Source organism: Colias eurytheme, chromosome 12, assembly GCF_061535395.1.
Source record: "Colias eurytheme isolate Ceu_HAF_F1 chromosome 12, ilColEury1 Martin Lab GWU primary, whole genome shotgun sequence".
Classification (NCBI taxonomy): domain Eukaryota; kingdom Metazoa; phylum Arthropoda; class Insecta; order Lepidoptera; family Pieridae; genus Colias; species Colias eurytheme.
Genome location: NC_142991.1, coordinates 1,652,236 through 1,677,399, shown reverse-complemented (window position 1 = coordinate 1,677,399; position 25,164 = coordinate 1,652,236). Strand labels below are relative to the sequence as shown.

Genomic DNA, 25,164 nt, shown 5'->3' with positions numbered 1-25,164 from the left:
AGTTGTAGGATTTTTATTTGATTTTGTACAACTGTTATCTATATTTAGAAAAACATATATACTTATTTCCAAAATTATTGTAGATTGTCTGACAGTCTGTGCTATGATTACGGAGTTCAGCGTAAACAAACAATAAATATAATACTTGCTGGAAATAAAAGGCCTTAATCTTCTCTTATATATAAAAATGAATCGCAAAATGTGTTGGTAAGCGCATAACTCGAGAACGGCTGAACCGATTTCGATAATTCTTTTTTTAAAGTGAAACTTTTATTACATCGTCTCAAACTTTTTGGTCTGTGTAGCGCATGTCGCGTGTATCGCGGCTGCCGAGTAGGTATACCTACTCGGCAGCCGACCGTCACGCGACATGCGCTACACAACGCAGTGTTCGGAACCGTTTGAACAGTTTCACTTTTACCGTGGTTTCATAAAACCACACAACATTTTTTTATTATATTCCTTGAAGTACGAGGATGGTTCTTATGTAGAGAAAACGTAAACATGTACCACGGGCGAAGCCGGGGCGGACCGCTAGTATTATATATACATACATTTGCATTTCATAGAAAAAAGAGCGTGTGTGCCGAGCACACCTGTCAGAAGTGAAACTTCTTTGCAATATATTCAAAGATACCAAAATTATCGCCCCATGACGTGATGGTATTGCCAATTTTTTATAAATAGTTAAATACTGTTTTGCTCATTTTACTATCTCAAAAGATTTATAACTATAAATTCAGTTTGTAAACTTAAGGGTAACCCATATTCCTTATTCATTATACACCTGTAACTTATAACTAAACTTATAACTTATAACTTAAACTTCTGAATCACTTAATGGCGGCCTTTGAAAAGTCTTTACATAAATATCTCCATCCATTTTAATATTCTTTTTTATATTAAAATAAACTATTGTTTTTTTTTCATAGATATCTTTACGATTTATTGAATATTAGTTACTTTATAATTGTAACATGCTTAAAATAGTTTTGAAGCGACAATCTTTTAAATTACGAAGACTGAATTTAGGTCAAATATACAGATAAGTTACCACCGATTGTAAAACGATTTTTCTACTTGAAACACCACAATAACATAATATTATAGTTTATATAATTAGCGACACAATCACACTACTATAAATTTTACAAATAAACCACATAAATTTGAAATCTATGAACGGTTAAAAAGCATTCCATTCACTTATAAACTTAATTATTTTCAATCCAGATAATATCATGAATAAGGAGTAAAAAAGCAAAATTAATGAAACATTAAACACTTGACCGTAATTTGAAGCTTACTTCATTGAGAAGGTACCTAGCTTTTTCCGCCTATTTTGCCCTCTCTTTCCGTTGTATATATGCTATCTCTCTCGCACACCTCTCCACCAGGTGGCGGGGCGCACGATAATGTGCGGGCGCTGGATGTTTTTTCATTGGCGTCTAGCTTCCGCCGCGAGAAGGTTGTCTACAAGACTACAACCTTGGTGCTATTAAGTATTGCTTAAAGCAAGTGCTAAAAGTGTTAAAAAGTGTATCCCGTCGGATCGGTACAGTGAGTTATTTTTACATCTATTCAAATAATATTTTACTTAAAAATGAGTAAAAATCTTTAAAGTCAACGGTATAATCGTTGGACTTTATTTAAAATGCTGAGGTTTTTAATGAATCCTTCAGCAATAGTTTATTTTTCAATATGCTTAAATACTTAATAGCATGAATAAAGATATTTAAAATTAACGATACAACCGTTACATTTTACTTGAAATAGTAACTTTTCTTTTGAAATATTTCATTATGCAATATGTACTAATTAATATTTGAATTTTTAATACTGTGAGTAAAGCTATTTTAACGGTGTTACCGTTCGGCTTTACTCGAATCGTTAATATTACTTTTGTGATTATTTGATATTACTAGATATATCAAATACCCTCTCTTGTATATAGATATTTTTAATTATTTATGTCATTTTTAATAATGTGTTTTTATTACAAGGTTACAAGTGAATTTTTCTTGGAAAAATTACAATTAATACCTACTTAGTATGGATATGAGCCAACTCAAAGCTTTACAGGCATACAATCCATTGCTACGACTTTATTACATTGTCGTTATCGCTAGGAACGGTTCGGAATTCCTATAATAGTTTATTACTAAAAATTATCGAACGAGATGAGTCAGCTCCAAGAAGTCACGAGTCACGACATGTCAGAACATGTTGTGATATTATTTTATAAATCGTACGGGAGTTATCGCTCAACTGAATAATGATGGATTCGCTCATGTATAGTAGATACGTACCATGAATGTACCACACATTCAAAACTATCCGTAGTCTATACGTGTCCTTTTATGAGTATTATTCTGATCCGTTTTTATGTGAAAATAGACATATTACACACGGCTAATTTGATTGAAAATTACGTTTCCTATGTTTCAAATGATGCAACTTTTTTGTTTAAACGAGTAAGTACCAAAATTTTACAATTAAATTCTTTGGTTTACTGAACTTGTGCTGAAAGGGTTATCGTATAATAATTATCGAGATACCTTAATATAAATTAGATTTAGATACATTTATTTCAAAGGATTTACAATTCACTTCTAACGTTTTAGAATAATATTATAAACTTGTACACCTTGACAAAAAGTAAAAAATTGCGGGTGAGTGGAGAATATTTTGTTCAATTAAATATAACGTCCTACGACGGTATGGTTGCGTTCGTAAGGAATGTTAACGGATATAAAGCAACTAAATGTTACATCGATTGCATGAACAAAAATAAATATGAATCGAAGTTCATTTTAAAATTTAGTGAATTGATTTGAATTATGAATTTATTAAATAGTTAGTTCTTTTTTATATAAACATAATAATTAATTACCATTGTCAAATCAATTCTTATTAATTCATCCTGGACAGTTGTCGCTAACATTGGAAAATAAGTTAAAGGACCTTGTTAATTGCTATATTATTTAAATGATTATTTACTGCTAATTTTATATTAGCACTAAGGTGTATTCTTGCTCGAAGCAGAATACATAAATGTGGCCACTACTCCTCGCAGGGGTTAGCCAGGTCAAATCCACCCTCGCAGGGTGTCTCTTAAGCATTTTTTGGCAGGCCGTACTTATTTCTAGTTACAAACATCCCTCGCGCAGCTGTCGCTCGCAGGGAAATGGTGCAAATATATATCGGCCCTCGCGGGGCTTTGATTACAACCGTCCTTCACGGAAAAGATGGTGCATTTGCACCATCTTTTATATATATCAGCCCTCGCGGGGCTTTGATTACAACCGTCCCTCACGGAGAAATGGTGCAAATATATATCAGCCCTCGCGGGGCTTTGACTACAACAGTACCTCACGGAGACATGGTGCAAATATATATCAGCCCTCGCGGGGCTTTGATGGCGATTGGTGCAAATATACAAAGGATTGATCATTAAAATGATCATAGATATTTGCTTTCGTCAACGAGGACCCACGAAAGAAGTTTTGGATATGACCGTATCGGATCTTCACTCTTCTAAGGTAGGCAGAAAAAGGTTTTGAAATCTTCTTCACAGTGGGCAGTATAGTAATATGACCTAATAAATACAATAAAGGTTAGAGACGTCAAATAATGGGCGCATGAAATTGATACTTCGTATCCTAAAAGTTTACGCTTCAGGAATCAGGAAACCACCATTGGTTTACCAATTATGGAAATTGGAATTGAACAAATCGTATTTACCAATGTAAAGCCTATTCACAACAAAGGAAGGCGAGTCGGATCAAATATCATCTCGCAGATGATTTGTGGCGGTGGTTTCGAGGATTGTCACCAAGCCTTGTGTCAACGGTATGTTTGGTATCGTCATTCAATGGCACTAGCCGACCAATTTTCATATAAAAACATCGGAAGAGATTTTTTAATCGCAAAGCGATTGAATGTAACAAATGACGATTGATTCAAAATCAAATTTCAAATTTCAAACGATTGATTACGTATATTTGACCTCTCATAGGCCTATTTTAGTTGCCCGGTCTTGTAGGCAATTTATTTGACTCGTTTTTCAACCCATTTGACCTCATTATTGCACCCATGAGATTTTTCTTCAGGGCTCAAACAATAAATCGCTGAGGGATTAGGATAATCGTTTGTTAGACAAGTTTCTTGTCATCCCACCAGGATTATTTTATTGTATAATAAAGTTATATACAACTATTTACGTAAAACGTTTAAGTACTCAACGAATACTGAGAATACTGACTGTTGAGTTACATAGGATAGAGGATAAATAACGGAAAGTCAATCTATCTAAACAAAAGCCTCTTATTATTAGATATTACTTGGAACCCCTACCCTAACGAGAAAGCTCTGCCAAATGACTGTTCATTTCTTTGCTTTGAGGGGGGGGGGGGGGGCAATAAATGAAATGCAGTAGGTACAGACTATACGGCTTTTAAAATATAAGTCTGGTAAGCGAACTAAACTTTGCTAGTTTAGTTCTTGCTATATCGCTGTCCGTGGCTGCCTCGCGTGTTTACGGATGAACAAAGTAATGTCCTGTCTTCGCATCCACAGCTAACTGTCCTATACTGTCATAATCTTAACACAGATTCATTGGACATAGCTCCCCACGAGCTCTGTTCTTCATTTTTGCACTCGCACAACTGTGGACAACACGAGAGCAATGCCTGCATTGGTAGCAGTTACAATCAAGGGCTAGCAAGGTAGGCTAGCCATATTACGGATGTTGGAACAACCGACTATATTTAGGGCAATTTTCTTTGTCCAGTGTAACGTTTAGACTGTCGTAGCATTCCTACGGAACAAAGATGGGATCAGATCTGCATCCTTAATGAAGTTAATCGAAAGGAGATACTTTCAGACGACGATAGTATTCAAAATCCACCATATTCCCGAGCATAATAATGCATAGTTAAGCTTATAATCTCTCTTGCCATTATCCTGCAGCAGAATTCCTTGGCGATAATTTGTTCTCGTAATGCTGGGGCCACACTAACGTCTAACGTCTAATGCCCTTTATCGCGATAATTATTCCGATAATTTTTAAGGCGTTAAGTGAGTGGCTACACTTGAACGGTCAACGTGAATGCCGATTGTTGGCGATAAAAACAGCGTTAATTTTACTAAAATTCTAGCAAGATGGACGTAGTGTGACCGCTTCATTGCGTTAATTCTCGCGATAAAGCTATCGCCTCGCCAAACGGCAATGTTAATGCCGTTGTTAAATAATACTGGCTACACCTAAAGTTAACGTCCATTATCGCGTTAATTAATGGCATTTCCCGTTAGTGTGGCCCCAGCATTAGAACGAGCGAGGTTGTTACGATAATATGAGAAATCCTGTCAGTTAGAGACCTGAACGACGCGATAGAGTACCGCTATTTCAGTAGTAGTAGCACCTAGAAGGGTGAAGGTATTCTGGAAAGCGGAACTGAAGGCCCGGTCAGCAGCACCAGTCACCTAATAGACAGTGTTCAGTGCTGCACCACTATAATCTGCAAAATGACTCTGACGGTATGAAAATGTGGAGTACATTTTCAAAATATCAAATGATATAGTTGGAATAAAAATCCTATTTGCCTCCGTCTACCCAAAAGACGTACGGAGTAGCTAGTAGTAGTTGGTTGAATTATAATAAGTATAGTTAAAATCCTTTATTACTGACTGGATAAATTTGGCTCTTTTCCTATCTGACGTTCGTATAGCTGTTGACTGCCTAGTGTTATGCACAAACACTATTATAAATAAGTCACGTTATGTAGTCCCGAGACTTTCGGTATATAAGTTCTGATGTAAATCATAATTATATCTTAAAACTGAATTGATTAAAAGTAACGTACTTAGCTGTAGTAATTGCAATTTTGGGACACAGATAAGCTCTTTATCATTTTAGTCTCTTGAGTTCAGTATATTTGTTTCCAGTACAGAGTTTATGACCTATCAGTTTTAAATAAATAATTCATGCATTGTACTGAAAGTACCAGCCATGTTTAGATTATGATTGCGACGTTGGCTCTAAACATTAAAAGATACCGCACGGTTTAGTTGGATGTTAAAAATCTGTATTATAATTTAAACCATTTACCTGTTTTGTTATTTTATTGCCTTATTCAAGGGGTGACCTTTTAAATTTACTTCTGACCCCAAAAGTAAGGACCAAGGTCTCTTCTTGTCCGCTTGTAGCAGGTTGGGTTAAAACTGTGTGAGTTGAGACATTTGGTAATTCTATGTTAAGATGATTCAATGATGCTTCTGCAGAGTTCTAATTGAATAAATAAAGGTTTGAGTTTGAGGTATTTTTGCCTCGTCGGGATCAGCTGTTGCTTCATTTTGTAAGTAAAATCTAAATGCGTAATTGAAAGTCGTTAGGTACTGGCGCTTTCGCAGATTTACGCTAAAGATAGTGAAAATTGTAGTAACTTTAACTTTTCAAGCCCAAAAGGTTAACTAAGGTACGCTTGAACCAATCTCATAAGTTCTAATACTTTTAATCATTATGATTAACTTTTTGGTTCTTATTTGATTAACTTTTCATCTGGGATTGTTAATATATTATATAATATACAAATTTGTGTGATTTATTAGCTGGTATACTATCTGCACACCTTACTCTTTCAAATAAAGAAATAAGTAATTACTTATGTATTCAAATTCACATTGGCGTCACATTGTACACCAGGTGGGTAACAAACAGGTCTCAATGAAGTAAGCTTCAAATTACGGTCAAGTGTTTAATAGCTGTGTTTTACCTGAAAATAAAACACATATTAAATACTTACCTATATTTGAAGCTTACACTTAACGTCCACCTGTTGTGGATTTCGACTCAATGAAAAAACATCCAGCGCCCGCACATTATCGTGCGCCCCGCCACCTGGTGGAGAGGTGTGCGAGAGAGATAGCATATATACAACGGAAAGAGAGGGCAAAATAGGCGGAAAAAGCTAGGTACCTTCTCAATGAAGTAAGCTTCAAATATAGGTAAGTATTTAATATGTGTTTTATTTTCAGGTAAAACACAGCTATTTCACTAAAAAGAAGCGTCTATCAACAAACTAGTGTTACTAGAGTTAACATTAGCTGCAAAGACAGAGTTAACAACTTAAACATGAACTTTCTAGGCTACGCTAAGAGCTTGCTGACTCGGCGTTTTGTTGCAAAGCTGAATTTTGATTAATAGTCACATACACTATTCGAAATAAAGTGAAGGTATGTCGACTGTTATGAATGTTAATGTTTGTTATGTGTCTGGAGAACATTTTCTATGTATGTAGGTATATAGATAATGATCTAAGTATATAGACTATAGATTTTATTATTATTACTGACGGTATAGCTCGCATACATTAATACTTCTACAAAGATATAAATTGATGAGAGTTTGTTTATTTGTTTGAACGCGTTAATCTCAGAAACTAAACAGCTGGACCGATTTAAAAAAAAAATATTTCACCGTTCCGTGAGCCCTGAGGGCTATAATTATAACATACTAGCGGTCCGCCCCGGCTTCGCCCGTGGTGCATATTTCGCAATAAAAGGTAGCCTATGTTCTTTCTCAGGGTCTAAAGATTATCTGTGCTAAATTTCATCAAAATCGGTCCAGTAGTTTATGCGTGAAAACCATACATACATACATACATATATACAAACCTTTCCTCTTTATAATATTAGTATAGATTATGAACATGATATCGACACGTCCCACGCATAACTCTGTAAATGTCACTTAGCGAGTTATACGATTGTTTCATTTTCGTGATCTACGACATCGTTTTTATAGGATAGACTAAAAAAATATAATAAATTAGTATTCTAAGTCCTATTTTTAATCTAGCAAAAGTTCGCAAATAACTAGAAAGACCGCTGCATATATACCTACTTGGTAGTTCAATATTTATGCGCGGGGTACAACGGCGCGGGTGGGAGGGGATCTACCAGTTACTCAGTTTGGCTGCGGCGATCGAAGTGCGCGGGAGTTAATAAAATAGAGTATAAAATAGAGTTAATAAAATTTGATCAAAAATGAGCCGTGAACGAATGCATTTTAGGGAAAACTTAAAAAAGGCTTGTGAAACAAAAAATACTTTTCATTCAAGTGGAACTAGAAAAACAGGTATGTATTTACTTACATGTTGTTATATTTATTGATGGAGTTAAAGTATTTATTTAATAAGTCACTAGCTTGATGATATTATATTTGTATTATAAATGTTCTTTTAATATTTTTATTAAAATCTATAAGATAACTTTTACTTTTTATAGTTTTTATAAAGTCCGACGAAAAACTCTTTATCTACCGCAGTTAAAGAGTTTTGCTTCGGAATATTTGAAAGTATGATGCATTTATTGAGTTTTGCTTGGGATATATAATCACAGCTTTTAGCTATCTGCCAGATAAGCATGTATGCGTTGGGTCAACTATTTAAAATATAGCTCTAACTACTACTTACTAAAATATGCGTTGTATTCGAAAAATATTTATATAGGTATCTACCACTTAGAGAGTTTTTATTGGTACCTATATTAATTGTGGCGAACCGTCTAAGTACAGTTACCGTACAGTACAGTAAATAAAATATTTTATTTAACTAACTTCAAATAAGGGCATGCGAATGATTTAACTAACTTAAAATCATGGTGGTGGTTGGGTAAATATAATTGGATATTTTCAGAATCACCTGTGCCGGTCTTCACCGAAGCAGAAAAGTCGTTTTGGGCCAATAATAATCCATTCGAAGATGGTAATTTAGAGGACCTGGAAGAACCTAAACTTAGAGAGCAAGACAACAATGTACACAAAGATATAGTAAGTTTACCATTAGAGATAGAAGACCAAAACCGAAATATCTCAATTGAAGATCTAGACCAGGGTGTGATCAAGACATACACTGTGTTAAATAAAAATGAAGACCAGGATCAAAATACTTCTTCCTATTGTATTGAAGATCACAATGCTTCCGTATGTGTCAATAGCGACCCTATGTTATCATCAAACAATGGCCCTGATTCTTGTGTTAACACTTTAATTAATTTGGAATCAGTACCACAATCGCCAATAATTTTGACACTTAATACCCCAGTGCCATGCATTGGCTCTCTGCTAGATTTAGATGGAATTAATTCTATTCCACCGTCACCTTTAGAGACCAGCGCTACCGGTAGCTCTTTGTTGCCGATACATAGCCCTCTATCAATTGAAATGACTACCAGTTCGAATATAAATAATAGAGAAATAAAAGAATATAAGGGAAAAGGCCGAAGGGAACATAAAAATGAGTGGAAGGACATCAAAAGGAAAGCAAATAGAAATTCAGGAAAAATATACGTAAGTAGGAATGGCACTGAACGACCAGCTAGGACAATGAAACCTTTTTGTAATAAATGTAAATTCTACTGTCCAAAAAAGTTTTCTGACATACATAGACAACAAATATTTGATCGTTTTTGGGGCATCGGGAGTAACGTTAGACAATGGGATTTTATAACTAAATATTGCAAAAAAATCACCAAACGAAGGCGTACCACAGAAATGCCATCCAGAAGACAGAACACTATTACTTATAGTTTGCCAACTGCGGATGTCTTTGCTGACCCTGTCTCTGTGTGTAAAGTCATGTTTTTAAACACGTTGGGAATTGGCGCTGGTATGGTTACAACCGCATTGAAGAAGGTTGAAGATGGAAATGGTGTAATAACACCCGATGGCAGAGGTGGCGCCAATAATCGAAAATTGATTATTGATTCAGAAATGATCAACAGCGTCTGTGACCACGTTAATTGTTTTCACCTGGTTGAATCACACTACGTTCGCAGTCGCACATCCAAACTTTATTTGGATGAAGGGCTGTCTTATAGTCGCATGTTTATGTTGTATAAGGAGTGGATTCATGAAAATGCATCAAAATATAGTAATCCAGCTAGAACCATACGGCAATACAGGGATATAGTAAATAATCATTTTAATATAGGGTTTCATGCCCCTCGTAAGGATCAATGCGATATATGCCACGTTTACAAAAACTCACCTAAACCTGTTCCGGAAACTGAATTTAAAACCTATAGTGACCATATTAGAAATAAGGAAATAGCCCGAGCATTAAAAAATAAATACAAGGAAATATCCATTTCAGATTATGATAAAACACTCACAACGACCTATGATTTTCAAAAAATTCACGGGATCCCACATGGTCAAGCCAGCATTCTCTACTACAAGAGGAAGTTATCAGTGTTTAATCTCACTTTTTACAGCCTTGGTCAGAAAGAAGGTACATGTTATGTTTGGGATGAGACAGTTGCTAAAAAGGGGGCAACAGAAGTAGCCAGTTGTGTTTATAAATATATTAGTGAACATAGACAAAAAGGGATCCTGAATTTCAATTTTATTAGTGATAATTGTGGTGGTCAGAACAGGAATCGGATCGTATTTTTAGCGTACTTGCTTGCGGCTAGAAACTTCAAGGTAACTATCACCCATACATTTTTGGAGCGTGGACATACCCAGAATGAAGGTGATTCTGTACACGCCCTCATTGAGAGATTTGCTAAAAACAAAATGATATACATTCCGGATGACTGGTACAATATGATTCGATGGGCCAAACAAGATGATAAACCGTATAATGTAGTAGAGATGCAAACATCGGAATTTATTGACTTTAAGAAGCTTTTATCTGGCCCTAACTGGGTAACTAATGTTAAAGGTGATAGAGTCTTCTGGTCGCAAATTCGACAACTTCAGGTATTACCAAATGAGACTGATAGGATTTACTATAAGACTGATTTTTGTAGTCATGAATATGATTCAATAATTTTATATACTCATCGCCAACTCAACCCCAGACGTCGCCAAAGAGAAACTGTTGGCGACGTCTTGTGTAAAGCTTATTTGAATAAGTTTCCAGTACCAAAAAATAAATTTCAAGATTTAAAATATCTATGTGACCACCAAATTATTCCAGGTAAATACCATAGCTTCTATCAATCTTTGGTGCCTGGTGGCAATGATGAAGATGAAATGAATGATAATTTTTAATAATTTTAGTACCTATTAAAAATTATCATTCATTTCAGCTTCATCATTAACGTTATAATAACGTTGTACCTACTTAATAACGTTGTACCTACTTAATTAGATATGGAAGAATACCTACTTACTTTTTTTTTTGTTCTCTTGTTCTCTATTTCAATAAAAGTATATAACAAAACCGTTTTTTATTGGCGAAATTTATATACTTAAAATAACTTACTGAAGTATTTATACCGTAATTTTCGTATTATTTTCCCAAATATAACTCGTAATGTGCCACTTACAAAAAACAGTAAGGGTAGAATGCCAGGGCGTAACATTCTATGTGGCAGTTAGTTTTTGCCTTTAATATTTTTTCCCCATGTATAACTATCTATCTGGCATATAAACAACAAAATGGACGATCAATTCCGAAACATAACTCTTTAAATGCTATATTTCACATTTCCAAAAGGACTAGATCAAAAACAAGTACAGTAATATGAAATTTATATTTAAAAAAGCTTAACTGCCAAATTTCAAGTTGATACCTGCAGGATTTTAGACGCTAGAGCAATGTCAATATTCAATCGGCGCTGCTGTAAAATTCGCGATTTTCAGTTAGTGAGTTATGTGTGGGACGTGTCGATATGTACTAAGGGTGGACTTATATATTTTTATGTAAAGCACGCGAGCGAATTCACGAGCGAAAGCTAGTAAAGTATTTATTGTGTCTAAAATGGACATTGCATTCCCTGGTGCATTATAAGCTGCGTATTTTGAAATCGATTCTCTCTATGAGCCAGAACGATATCAGCCTTTTGTGCTGCGCCAGACCAACTCTTTTTTATGAGTTTATATCTCAAATTGTACAAAGAAAGAAAGGAAAATAAATTGAAAAATATTCTATAAAGGGTTGATATAACTATATGATAGTATAGCTAAAGTTTATAAATATTTATATTTATATGGCTAAAGTTTGATAAATATTTATAATGAGACAAGAAACTATTGAATAAATAGTCTCAATGCCTTTGTAAAATGGACCACAATATGAATTCATTGTTGAATTTCATACGAATACTTTTATTTAAATCTAATACTAGCTGTTCCCCGCGGTTTCACCCGCATTGCTCCGCTCCTTGTTAGCGTGATGATATATTATAGCCTATAGCCTTCCTCGATAAATAGGCTATCTAACACCGAAAGAATTTTTCAAATCGGACCAGTAGTTCCCGAGATTAGCGCGTTCAAATAAACAAACTGTTCAGTTTTATAATATTAGTAGGTACCTACCTATAGATTTGTTCCCAAAATATGTATATTGGTTGTTTATAAGTTTTACTTAGCCAACCTGAAATAGGTTTAAATATCAATCTACGATATATTGGAAGTCTGTGGTTAAGGGTTCATTCCCGAAGCAGGGCTTTCTATTAAATATAGTAACTAAATCCTGTGTCCCTAGTGGGAAATTTCTGAAATTGATTTATCTTTTGGGGAAAATATAAACCGCCGAAATGTAGAGGTATCTTATTTTTAACCAAGTTATTTAGATATTATCTTATGAGATTTATTCGACCCTCGACGCGGTTCTTAATATTCGTTTGCCAGTGTCCACACTATTTTATTTTTCATTCCAGAACAAAAAACACATACATAACAACATAGTACTCTGCTAAACTGTAAAACAGTTTGTTGGCAGATGTAGCCCCTTTTTAATACATCTTTCTTATACAATTTACACTACATTTTAATCTAAATTTAATACTTAAACTTACAATATTATATTTCAATTTGGATCCATCTTTAGCAAAAAAATAATATACCTATTCAAAAAATTGCTTAAACTGAATTGACTAGTAGTTACCTATTTCAATTTAGGTACATGCTTTGTTTACATGGAGTTATTTATGTTTTAGTCTAGTTTATCTAGTTTTTATTTATATTCGAAGATGCCTGGGGTCGCGTGTTTTCCTTACTTACAAAGCGGTTTTTAAAAAAGTCTACTTTAATTTAGGAAAAATTTAATTTGAGCTTTAATTTTTAAGCTTTAGCAATACAAATTAATTACATAGTCAACCTGTTGATCTAAATGCTATTTAGTTGCAAATCGCTCCATGATTGCACATCGTTGTGTGTCTTAGCTGACGTGCATGTAAACTGGTGACCGGAGATTCAATCTGTTTGCTGTCCGAGCTTGTACACGCTACATCACTCATGTACCTAAATAATATACCCAAATTATATAGTAGTGAGAATTGTTTAAGACCAATAAATGTCGAAATATTTGCCTTTATTTGAAAGTGTTTTGACTTCTTACAAAACTCAAACTTTGTTATTTGTGTTAAATATATCTGAAAATAGATTTATTATCTGAATTACGTGTATTTCGATTGTTAATACGCCATGAAACTAATTAGATATTTCATAAAAAACACAGTAGTTATAATTTGAAAATAACATTGCAGTAGATTCAAGATAGGTAAAAATAAAACCTTTATAAATGTCATTGTCGGAATACCTAACTTCTATCTTCGCTATTTGTAACGTATCTATAAAACTATAATAATACTACGAAACGAGAAAAGCCTATAATATTGCCAACCTCTATCACAAGAGGATTTCAGCCAGCCACTATAAAATATATGTTAATACTAGCGGTCCGCCCCGGCTTCGCCCGTGGTACCTACATGTTTACGTTTTTTTTTTTCATAAGAACCATCCTCGTACTTAAGGAATAGATTCCGCAGCGCACGCGATGACAGAATTTTTATTAAGGAATTTTTTACACCTTGGGTTACATTATTGCATTTTTGGTAAGGATCTCTAATTTTTTTGAAAATGCAATATAGCCTATGTTGCTCAGTGAAGATGCAGCTTTCGAATGGTGAAAGAGTTTTTGAAATCGGTCCAGTAGTTTATGCGTGAAAACCATACAAACATACATACATCATTACAAACCTTTCCACTTTATAATATTAGTACCTATAGATAGATATATTGCTTCGACATTATTAACCATACTCGTGGTTAATGGTTAAACAATTTAAATCACTAAAAGCGAAATTACACATTTGTCAACGTAATAAGTAGCAATTCGCTTGTAATTAATTTTAAATGCAAAAGTATTGTTATATGCACTGTTGTAATAGTTGTACAAAACTTTTTCAACAGTTACGAATATTTAATGTTTAGTAGTTAATATTAAATGTTATTTTAAAATGTATCCTATTATGTAATAAGAATATTTTTTAAATCAAATAGAAAGGAATAAATTTATTTTTCATGAGGTGAAAGTAATAGCTTGCTGTACATAATATAATAAAATTAAAAAGTAATATACTTACTTCTTTGTACAACATGATCAGATTCCAATGACAAGAAACTCAAAATATTTTCTCTTTCCAAGTCATTAAAAGTATGTACATACATACTAGCTAGTAGCTGCGCTCCACGGTTTCACCCGCGTGACTCCGCTCTTGTTGGTCATAGCGTAATGATATAAAGCCTTTTTTCTCGATAAATGGGCTATCAAGCTAGCTACTAATAAGCTAGTTCCTAAGATTAGCGCGTTCAAACAAACAGACAAACTTTTCAGCTTTATAATATTAGTATAGATTAGAATGATTTGAACAAGCCCGACTCATAAGTACCACGTATGACAAATGTAATTCCAAATCAACAGTAACATTCCCAGGTTGTAATCAAGCAAATATTCAAACGGAAAATTAATTTGTATAATGAACGGCCGAAATATAACCTAAATATTCAAGACTCGTTTGAGGCTAACATTTCACACGCGCGTCCTTTGAAATATATTCATAAACGAAATTGAAGGATTCAAGTTTACTTGAATAATCTGACTTGTTTCTGAACGTATTTGAGCTTAATGTTTGTTTAAATATTTAGTGTACAACATTTTAGAACTTAAAGAGCTGTAGTTTTGAGTGTGTAGTTTAAATTCGTGCATATATTAGTTAGAAGTATGAAGTTTTGGAATAGTAGATTTGTCAGGAACACACACAAATCTTTACAAAAATTTGAAAAAGAAAACAGGATTAAGACAATAAAAAATATATTTTTAACATACATTATTTTTTGTTCAACCAAAAATAAAAATTTAACAAATAGGCAGTAATTTAGTTTGGATCGGAAATAAAAATTTAGCAAATACATAGACAGTAGCTGGGCTCGGCTTTTTACATTTTCCTTCAACGTGAATGTAAAGTGTTCATAAATATATTGTAATCGATTGTTGTTCTGTGATATGAATCTACCCTTGTGTCGCTAGGGAAACCCGTGTTTTATAACAACTTCGGTGTAAATTATTGAAAGTTCTATATTTATTACTAAACTTAAAATTTAGTAAAATAACTCTATAATTCAATCTGACATCGAATCTGAACTTAGCTTCTTATACTCCAGTTCTCAGGGATTAATTTTCCGTTCGGATCGAATTTTGACCTAAAATAAATGAAACATTAATCAAAATTCAGTCATCTAAGTATATAATTTTTGGGAATGTTTTATTTATTAAATTGCTATTGAATCTAGATCTGTTTAATTTTAACCTTTGTTCAAAAAGTCCCTTCCACATTGTATACAAAAAATAAGCAATTTCTAATAACATTAAAATTATATTCTAAGAATATTTATGTAGGTAGGTATGTACATATATTCTGCAGTTTATTGTTTTTAACTGACTGTTAAACTGAGAATGTTCCTACCACTATAAAGTCATAGATTACGCTTGAGACAACTTACCTTAACCTATACCTTTTTTCTATTCTTTATAAATTTATAAACTTACCTTAACTTAAGTTACATGAACATAACATAATTATACTGAAGAATCACACAAAGGAGCAACTTCCTTAGAAATTGCTTGTTAGTTGTCTACAAGTTACACGTCATAAAGTGATACTTAACAAACTGTGAAAATACATAATATTATCTATACTTATATTATTTATTATGCACCACCATGACTATATTTTCTTCGTCTTTTCTTGATTGCCTGGTAGACATCTCTGCCAGCGACAAGGCCGCCTTGAGTACATTGTTATTGATAAGTTTTTAAATTGTAGCCTATAATATGTTGTTTTTATTATAAACAGGTAAAGTTTGTGAGTTTGTAACGTTGTAGTGTAATCTCTGGATCTACTCATAGCTTTTTGCATCTATTTCTTTGTATCTTCTTTTATTTATACTTTTGCTTAAAACACCCTCTAAAAACACTGAAGAAACAAATAATTTAAAGTCCGATTGCCGATTATTCAATTAAAATTTACCAATTCCTTAATAATTTTCCATTACCGTTATTTAAGAAAATGGCTGCGGTATGACCAAAAGTTGGTCTCGTAAATCTTAAGAGGGTCTGTTTTGGTCCACAATATAAAAACGTCACGAAAACTCCCGGAGGCATTTTGTGAAGTTTTATTTTTCGCCAGCATCGTATAAAATAAAACTTTGGACTGTTCCGTAAATTATACGCTTTTTATTTAAATCAGGAAATGACTCAATAAGCTTGGATGCTATTTTTGGATATTTCACACAACAAAATTAGCTAGATGAGCAAAATTTGCGTTATCGAAACTAGACAATGATTTTTACTTGAAGTATTTATTTTATAGAGTATCAAGATATGTGATAATTCACAATTAATGTATACGTACACTTGGTAATTAAAGCTTCTTTAGACGATGTTAAAGGATTTTTCATAACATTTTAATTCATGTTAAGACAATTCTACATATTTTAGTTCAGTCAGTAGTTCTTTAAATACTTCCAATGTATATATACTACATTGTGAATATTGCAGATCCAAATAATGTTATCTCAACTTGATTCGAAATAGCACACAAACAATTTATATCTATACTAATATTATATTATATATAATATATAATAATATTATAAAGAGGAAAGGTTTGTATGTATGTATGGTTTTCACGCATAAACTACTGGACTGATTTTGATGAAATTTGGCACAGATAATCTTTAGACCCTGAGAAAGAACATATAGGCTACCTTTTATTGCGAAATATGTACCACGGGTGAAGCCGGGGCGGACCGCTAGTTTTAAATAAAATTCTAAAATAAATTATATTGACTTAATATTTCCTTTACAGATGCAGATGGCACAGAGCAAAAAGTATCGATTCTACTAAACGGCGAGGAGTCAGAACTTTACTTTGTTAATTGCACCGGTACTAAGGTAAATATTATTTTACTACTTACCAAGTTCTCTAGTTCTTTGTCGCGTGATCGTAAGGAATCCTGGGTTCGATTTCCTATGGAAACTAATCAAAAATGTCTCGATCTGATCAAATGTTGTTGTCCCTAAAGAAAATCAATCAGTGAAACAAATGTGAAATGCATATGGAACACAGCAGAAACAGACTGAGCGCTTTTTCTACGTAGCTGTAGTTTCTTTACCCATTAATTATGTTGTAACTGTTTTTGCAACTTTTCACTTTAGTTATTTAGATCAAAGCACATTTTTTAAATGCTCCGGGGATTATGTTAGTTTTCCATCGATTCCATACGAAAATATCTGTTTAAATATGAAAATCAATGTTCATTATTGTGCTTTCGTGCGTGTGTGTCAAAGAACAATTTCATAGAACTACAGCTTTATATTTTACTAGCTGTGCCCTGCGGTTTCACCCACATTGCTCCGCTCCTATTGGTCTTAGAGTAATGATATATAGCCTATAGCCTTCTTCGATAAATGGGCTATCTAACACCGAAATAATTTTTCAAATCGGACCAGTTAGTCAGTAGTTCCTGAGATTAGCGCGTTTAAACAAACAAACAAACTCTAAAGCTTTATAATATTATAGTATAGATTTTTTTAACACCTCTAACATTTATTTTTCATATAGCATCAAAATAAACTCACTAAATTTGAAACCGCGTATTCAAATGATTTGAAACAACGAAATAACTATTGGTTAGGGAGCCAGGTGCAAATTGGGTTCATTATTTCCTCTCAAGAGATAATTCGTCAGAAGCATCAGAGTATAATATTATAAAGCCTCGTGAACGTCAGCTGGCGCTCGGTTGGGGGGGTGAGCGGTTGTAGCCTCCCACGCACGTAGGAAAAAAAAATACATTCATTCATTTCCTCTCAGCTAAAAATTTGTCAAATTGTAGCTAACCCAATATCTCAACGAAAAAAAATAATCAGCTGGTTACAACGTGGTGTATTGTACGTCAGCTGGTGTCTCGAACATGAAAAAAGAACAATTATTTTCCGTGATTTCCTCTCAAACAAAAATTTACCTGATGATAGCTTATATGTAACTGTGGATAAATATATAAGTCAGCTGGCTGTATCTTGGTGGAAAAACCGTCAGCTGATACTTTGAAAGTTATTACATAGGAGTTAGACAGAAGCATCTATTGCCAATTTATATGCATCAGCTGACTAGGTTTTCCTCAACTTATTGCTAGCTGATTTTTTAACCGACTTCAAAAAAAAGGAGGAGGTTATCAATTCGGCCGGTATGTTTTTTTTATGTATGTTCAAACAAACAAACTCAAACTCAAACATTCATTTATTCAATTAGACTACTATTTAGTAGCACTTTCGAATCGTCATTACATAGTATTTTTAACATTTACCACCGATTCGGAAAGCAGTATCTATGGAGAAGAATCGGCAAGAAACTCCATAGTTGCTCTTTTAAATAATGTCAATAAATTTACATAATATGTAACTTATATCTACCTAACTACATAATATGCCAAAGAACTGTCCTGTGGTTTTTACGCGACAACCCTCCATGGGTCTTTATCGTCCATATATTCCTGAATACTGTAGTACGCTCTCTGAACTAGTACATTTTTTATGTAAGTTTTAAATTTAGAACTTTAATATTGTGAGGAATTCTATTGTATAAGCGTATACCTTGACCCATAAATGAATTTTTAACTTTAGCTAATCGGAAAAATGGCATTTCAATTCTATTCTTGTTCCTTGTGCCATAATCGTGTCTAAGTCAGAGCTTTTGTGTACATGCAAGATATTATTAAATATATACTGTGATGGTACAGTAAGGATACCAGTATTCTTAAAATGATCTCTTAGTGAGTCCCGAGCACGTAAATTATATTATATAGAGCGAATGGCTCTTTTCTGTAAGATAAAAATAGTTTCTATATCTGCAGCCCTGCCCCACAGTAGAATTCCATAGGACATAATGCTATGAAAGTAGCTGAAATAAACCAATCTAGCCGTATCTTCATCGGTGAGATGCCTTATTTTTCGGACTGCATATGCAGCAGAACTGAGCTTACCTGCAGCGGTGTTGACATGGGCTCCCCACTGTAGTTTCTCGTCCAAACCGTTCACCGATTACTCCGAGGTTTCTGAAACGATTGACGTGATTCTTTTTTTTTTGTTTGATGCGAATTGGTCCCATAAAAATTCGAATTCGGATTTATTCGGATAGGCCCAGTAGTTTTTATTTTATGAACATTTTTGTCTAATCTCGATGACTAAATTGAAATGAAGCAAGTAAAGTTGATTCACTTCCTGGTAACCGATTGAGCTGAAATTTTGTATACGTATGTAAATTGGATAGCGATGAAACATTATCATGATATAGAGCTGATTTGATGATGGAATCGGAAGGTGGCCATAGGAACTCGGTAATATATTGACTCAACTTTAGGTATCGAGTTTGCGCTCGTTGGATTCGTGTTGAAAAATACACTAAAAAGTATTAAATAAAAATAACTACGTTAATCATTGATCTTTTTTAGACGATTAAATCCGTACATATGGCAAACAAACTCTTCATTTAACATTTATTAACATTTACGAGAAATTATTTCAATCTGACTTTATGTTGACGTCCTGCAAAACTTACATCGTTGGTATATAACGACTCTGATAATGAATCGGAAAGAGAGGAAAGTGACTCAAGCCAGAGCGAAAACGAATAAATCATATTGTTCTCATTATCATGTTTTATCAAGTTTATATAATAAATATTATTTATCGAGTAACTAGTTCATTTATTGCTAATTGATTATTTAATTATTTAAATATATAAAATTATTTGATTTCATACTTATTCGTTTCAAAAATATTGATACTGAATGTTTATTTCAACTTAACTCTTATATTGAAGCGCAATGTCGAATAATTAAAGATACGTCATTTCCTCTCAGATGAAAATTTGTGAGCTGATTGTTAATATACTGATGCGATAAATAAAAAAAATCAGCTAGCAATAAGTTGAGGAAAACCTAGTCAGCTGATGCATATAAATTGGCAATAGATGCTTCTGTCTAACTCCTATGTAATAACTTTCAAAGTATCAGCTGACGGTTTTTCCACCAAGATACAGCCAGCTGACTTATATATTTATCCACAGTTACATATAAGCTATCATCAGGTAAATTTTTGTTTGAGAGGAAATCACGGAAAATAATTGTTCTTTTTTCATGTTCGAGACACCAGCTGACGTACAATACACCACGTTGTAACCAGCTGATTATTTTTTTTCGTTGAGATATTGGGTTAGCTACAATTTGACAAATTTTTAGCTGAGAGGAAATGACTGAATATATATTTTTTTTCCTACGTGCGTGGGAGGCTACAGCCGCTCATCCCCCCAACCGAGCTCCAGCTGACGTTCACGAGGCTTCATAATACTATACTTTGATGCATTTTACAAATTACCGCTTGAGAGGAACTTGGTCATAAAATCTGCTGCTGGCTCCCTAACTATATTGTTCTCACGAAATGCCATTTACAATATTATACAAATGGTGTTTCCAATAACGTTTTCGTTGCAAAATTCTTTCAGTGTTTGCTCAAGAATTGTATTATTTTAGATATTAGATAACATAGGACACCTTTGGAGGTGTAGACATGAACGTAAAAAGCTTCACGGTCACATTAAAGTTACTTTTGGGACATTTAAAAAAGTATATTTTTACTTTTTAGTTTGTTGTTTTTGGGCTAATTTGATATTTTTATTATACCAACTTGTTCTTACCAGATTGTTTGATCATCACTATATTATATTTTTTGAATAAATCGGTGTGATAACGAATATCTGCGCATATTTATTATTAAAACACGCACATTAAGATTCACTTTACAAGTACGACTATTATAATTATTATTTTCTGTACAACATTTTCTACATATTTTATTAATTTCGTCTAATTAGCTTATGTAAATACCAAGGTCGGAGTTCCTTGAATTTGCTAGAGCCGTCATCCATCACTTTGCAAACGTCAGGAGTTAATAAGATAATTTTTATACCAGCCCTAATTCATTTACTTAAACAAGAGTACGTAAACCCGTAAGAAATTCGAGCGTTTCGGTGATTAACAAGATACATGCAAACAGACAAACAGCTTAAGAATTGCTTATCTAAAATTAAACTGTTATTTTTACAACGAACTTTAACTAAGAATTATCTTTATATTCATATCTAACTACTACGTGAGGAACATTTTATATTTATACAAAATTGTCTAGACTTTATTAGTTTTGACATTATGAAGGTAATAAGTTTAACAAAGAAGATTGATAAATCATATCAACTAAATCAAATTCACAACAATAGGAACCATCGCTTCGTAATCAATCATATAGCGCCTATAAATCAAATACTGAAACAATCAACGTTCATTTATCATTCAAATTCCCCAATAATGATACATTGACCTTTAGATAAAGGTTTCTTTCACGCCTCGTTTTTGTTATAGAGATTTAGATATACTGGACAAGAACATTTTTATCGAGAAACTAGCGGTCCGCCCCGGCTTCGCCCGTGGTACATGTTTACGTTTTCTCTACATAAGAACCATCCTCGTACTTCAAGGAATATAATAAAAAAAGAATTATCGAAATCGGTTCAGCCGTTCTCGAGTTATGCGCTTACCAACACATTTTGCGATTCATTTTTATATATAAAGAATAGAGTCTCAATGGTAAAGTTCTTATCCATTTTGTTTATTATAGCTTATGTTTGAAACGGCTGGGCCAGTTTTGATCGAAATTCTATTTGAATTGTACCTTTACGCTGGTAATGTTATCACAGGTCATTGAACTTTCATCACATATTTAAAGTAAAACATTATTTCCATTTCATGACTAAAATAGGGTATTAAATGAATCGCTTTTAAAATCAAACACAAAAAATACTCTTCTAACCGATAAAATAGCGTTGCTTGATCATGTTTCAGAATTAATCTGAAATTATGAAACACCTGTGTTTCATTTCAGTTTATTATACATATTATATTTATTTAATTAATTATTTATTCAAATGTAACGATAAAGTAAAATGATGTTGACATGATTTTAACAGAACATGTCTCTTCTCTATAGAAACTGTTTTCTGCGTTAAATATTAAATTATCTATGTATATTTTCGATTCAAAAGCACTTCTGAATAAAAACCGGCCAAGTGCGAGTCGGGCTCGCGCACAAAGGGTTCCGTAGCAGCAAATATAATAAATTACAGTTAAATCAACCTATCTCAAAAACTATAAGAGATACTTTGATCAAACCAAAAATCGTTGAAAGAGTTAATTAGCATGCATCACCTCTATTTTTTTTAGAATTTTATACCCCGTAGTTATAAAAATAGAGGGGGGGGGACATACTTTTTACGACTTTGAGAGCTGATATCTCAAAAACCGTTCACTTTAAGAAAAATGTTTTTTAGAAAACTTTATATCATTTTAAAAGACCTTTCCATTGATACCCCACACGGGTATGTACATCGAAAAAAAAAATTTCATCCCTCAGTTACATGTATGGGGGGCACCACCCCCAATTCTTTTTTTTACTATTTAGTGTCATATTTTTGTAGCGGTTCATACAACACATATTCCCATCAAATTTCATCACTGTAGTACTTATAGTTTCCGAGTAAATCGGCTGTGACAGACGGACAGACGGACAGACGGACAGACGGACATGACGAAACTATAAGGGTTCCGTTTTTGCCATTTTGGCTACGGAACCCTAAAAATGTCTAGTTATAATAAAGTGTTTTTGTAAAATGTTTTCTCTTCTATCTTTCTATAGGAGGAAATAGACCGTTCGGAGCCTCCAGATGCGTTCGTGATCATCTACTCCGTGATAGACAAGGCATCCTTCCAGAAGGCTGAACAGGAACTCTCCAGACTGCTGGATTGTGACATGCTGCGGTCGAGGCCAGCTGTGCTGGTCGGCAACAAGATCGACTTGGCTAGGAGTCGTGCTGTGTCTACACAAGGTAATATTTTATCGTATTATTTATATTACTTATACTTTTCTGGACACTTTTTTGGAACGTGAATGGTCTTAGATGTAGCAAATCTATAGCAAAGGTGTATGCGATGTATCATGTAAGGTTACCAATTGTATCTTCTCTTTCTTCGTAACGTTATGTAAAAATTTAAAATTATGTTTGAAACTACTGCATGTAAGTAATTCATTAACACTAAAATTGTTATCTCAATTGAGATTAATTTAGCAAAACTAAAAATTATGCTCACAGTTACAATATTACTATTTCAATATATTTACTGTATGAAAATTCCCCTCAGAAAATACCGACTCTCAGAGACACGAATCGTAGGAATCCTCAACCAAATCCTCTGAATTCAATTACACTGTCATTCCACAATCAATAAGCCAGTCTCCAGGACGGACTAACGGACAAAATTGGCTTCATTCATTAGCTCTTATTATGAAGGCAAAGTGATTTCCCCAGAGTCGACTCTGGCCTCAAATTATTCCCGCCATATTTTTCCTAATGACATTATAGAAGAGAAAAATGACTTCAGAACTTTACAGGAAATTTACTTCGCTAAGTAATTATGTATTTTATCTGATGTTTATACAAAGACTTTGTTAACGATTCTAAAGTGACTTTGAAGTTTTCGTAACTGTATCATTAACGAGAAGAAAATATTGTATCTTAATTATTCTTTATGAACTATCCTAAGTACTTACTGAATATTCAAAACTTTTATTCTTTAATATTCTTACGTCTCCTTAATAATAATTATATAGCGCTATAGAATTGTTTTTAATATTCAATAAGTATTTTACTGGTATATGAAATATACTTAGTTTGGTTTTTTTACAAGTTTTGTGAGTGTTTAATTTAGGTAGTGATCCCCTAGTGATTTAACAATTAGAAAAGAATCAACATTAATTTCAATCTGTAATATTAAGCATATTTATTATCTGACTTAATTAAGTGCCTATCAAATATGAGTTTTATTAACTTAAGAGGCCAATTCAATAATTATTAGTCCATTATATTCAATCCATGTCACTTTAGACATAACCTATCATAGATAATATTATAATACTATTAAATACTAATCAATCGTCTTTGTCCACAGACGGCAAATGCCTAGCCTGCACATACAAAGCGAAGTTCATCGAAGTGTCAGTGGGTATCAACCACAATGTGGACGAGTTGCTCGTCGGAATCCTCAATCAGATACGCCTGAAGAAGCAGCAGTACTCCGCGGAAGGTGGCCGGGAATCTTCCCCTGCACATTGGTACAAATCCCGAGGCGTTGTTCGCGCCAGTATGAAAGCGCGGCAAATGCTCACGTGGATTTTCGGCAAGGAAGATTCGAAATTCAAAAACTGTGAGAACTTACACGTCCTGTGAGTGGAGAGCGAAGGCCCCGTTTTTGTATAGACTATAAAACGCGGGTGGACAGTGTTACCATGTTAAGTGTAAATACGCGCCATGTTAAATTCCGAATCCGTGATCGAATTTTTGAGTTATTTTTTTTTACAGTTTATAAGGCTAAGGACAAGAGAGTATTTTCTTTGTAATAAATCATTGTATACCTTTAACAGTTTAATTTCTTAATTTCAATTATAAAAATGCTGTTTATATTAAAGACGAATGTATACTCATCCTAATATTGGCGTAATACTGTGGCGTAATATGTAGGTACGTAAAGTTATAAGTTTACCTATTCAACCAATATATACAATTCTACCACAACTAATAATATAGATATATGAGATGAAGAAAATATAGAAATTTAGTTGAGATGAATGCAATAAATTTCCTATCTATATTCTTTCAGGTGTCGCTTTTTCCTCAATTTAGCGAACATCTGTTACATTCGTCCCC

The 25,164-nt window shown here is 33.5% G+C and overlaps 1 protein-coding gene across 1 annotated transcript in view; it reads left to right on the top strand.

Annotated features, from left to right (window-relative positions):
• The window catches only part of Rgk3 (Rad, Gem/Kir family member 3), a 37,619-nt gene extending 12,834 nt beyond the window's left edge, over nt 1-24,785 (top strand). The window contains exons 3-5 of the mRNA XM_090108184.1: nt 17,164-17,249; nt 23,100-23,289; nt 24,410-24,785. Coding sequence (XP_089964310.1) covers nt 17,164-17,249; nt 23,100-23,289; nt 24,410-24,687 — 554 coding nt within the window. The 3' untranslated portion in view covers nt 24,688-24,785. The remainder of the gene's footprint in view (nt 1-17,163; nt 17,250-23,099; nt 23,290-24,409) is intronic.
• The last annotated feature ends 379 nt before the right edge of the window (nt 24,786-25,164 follow it).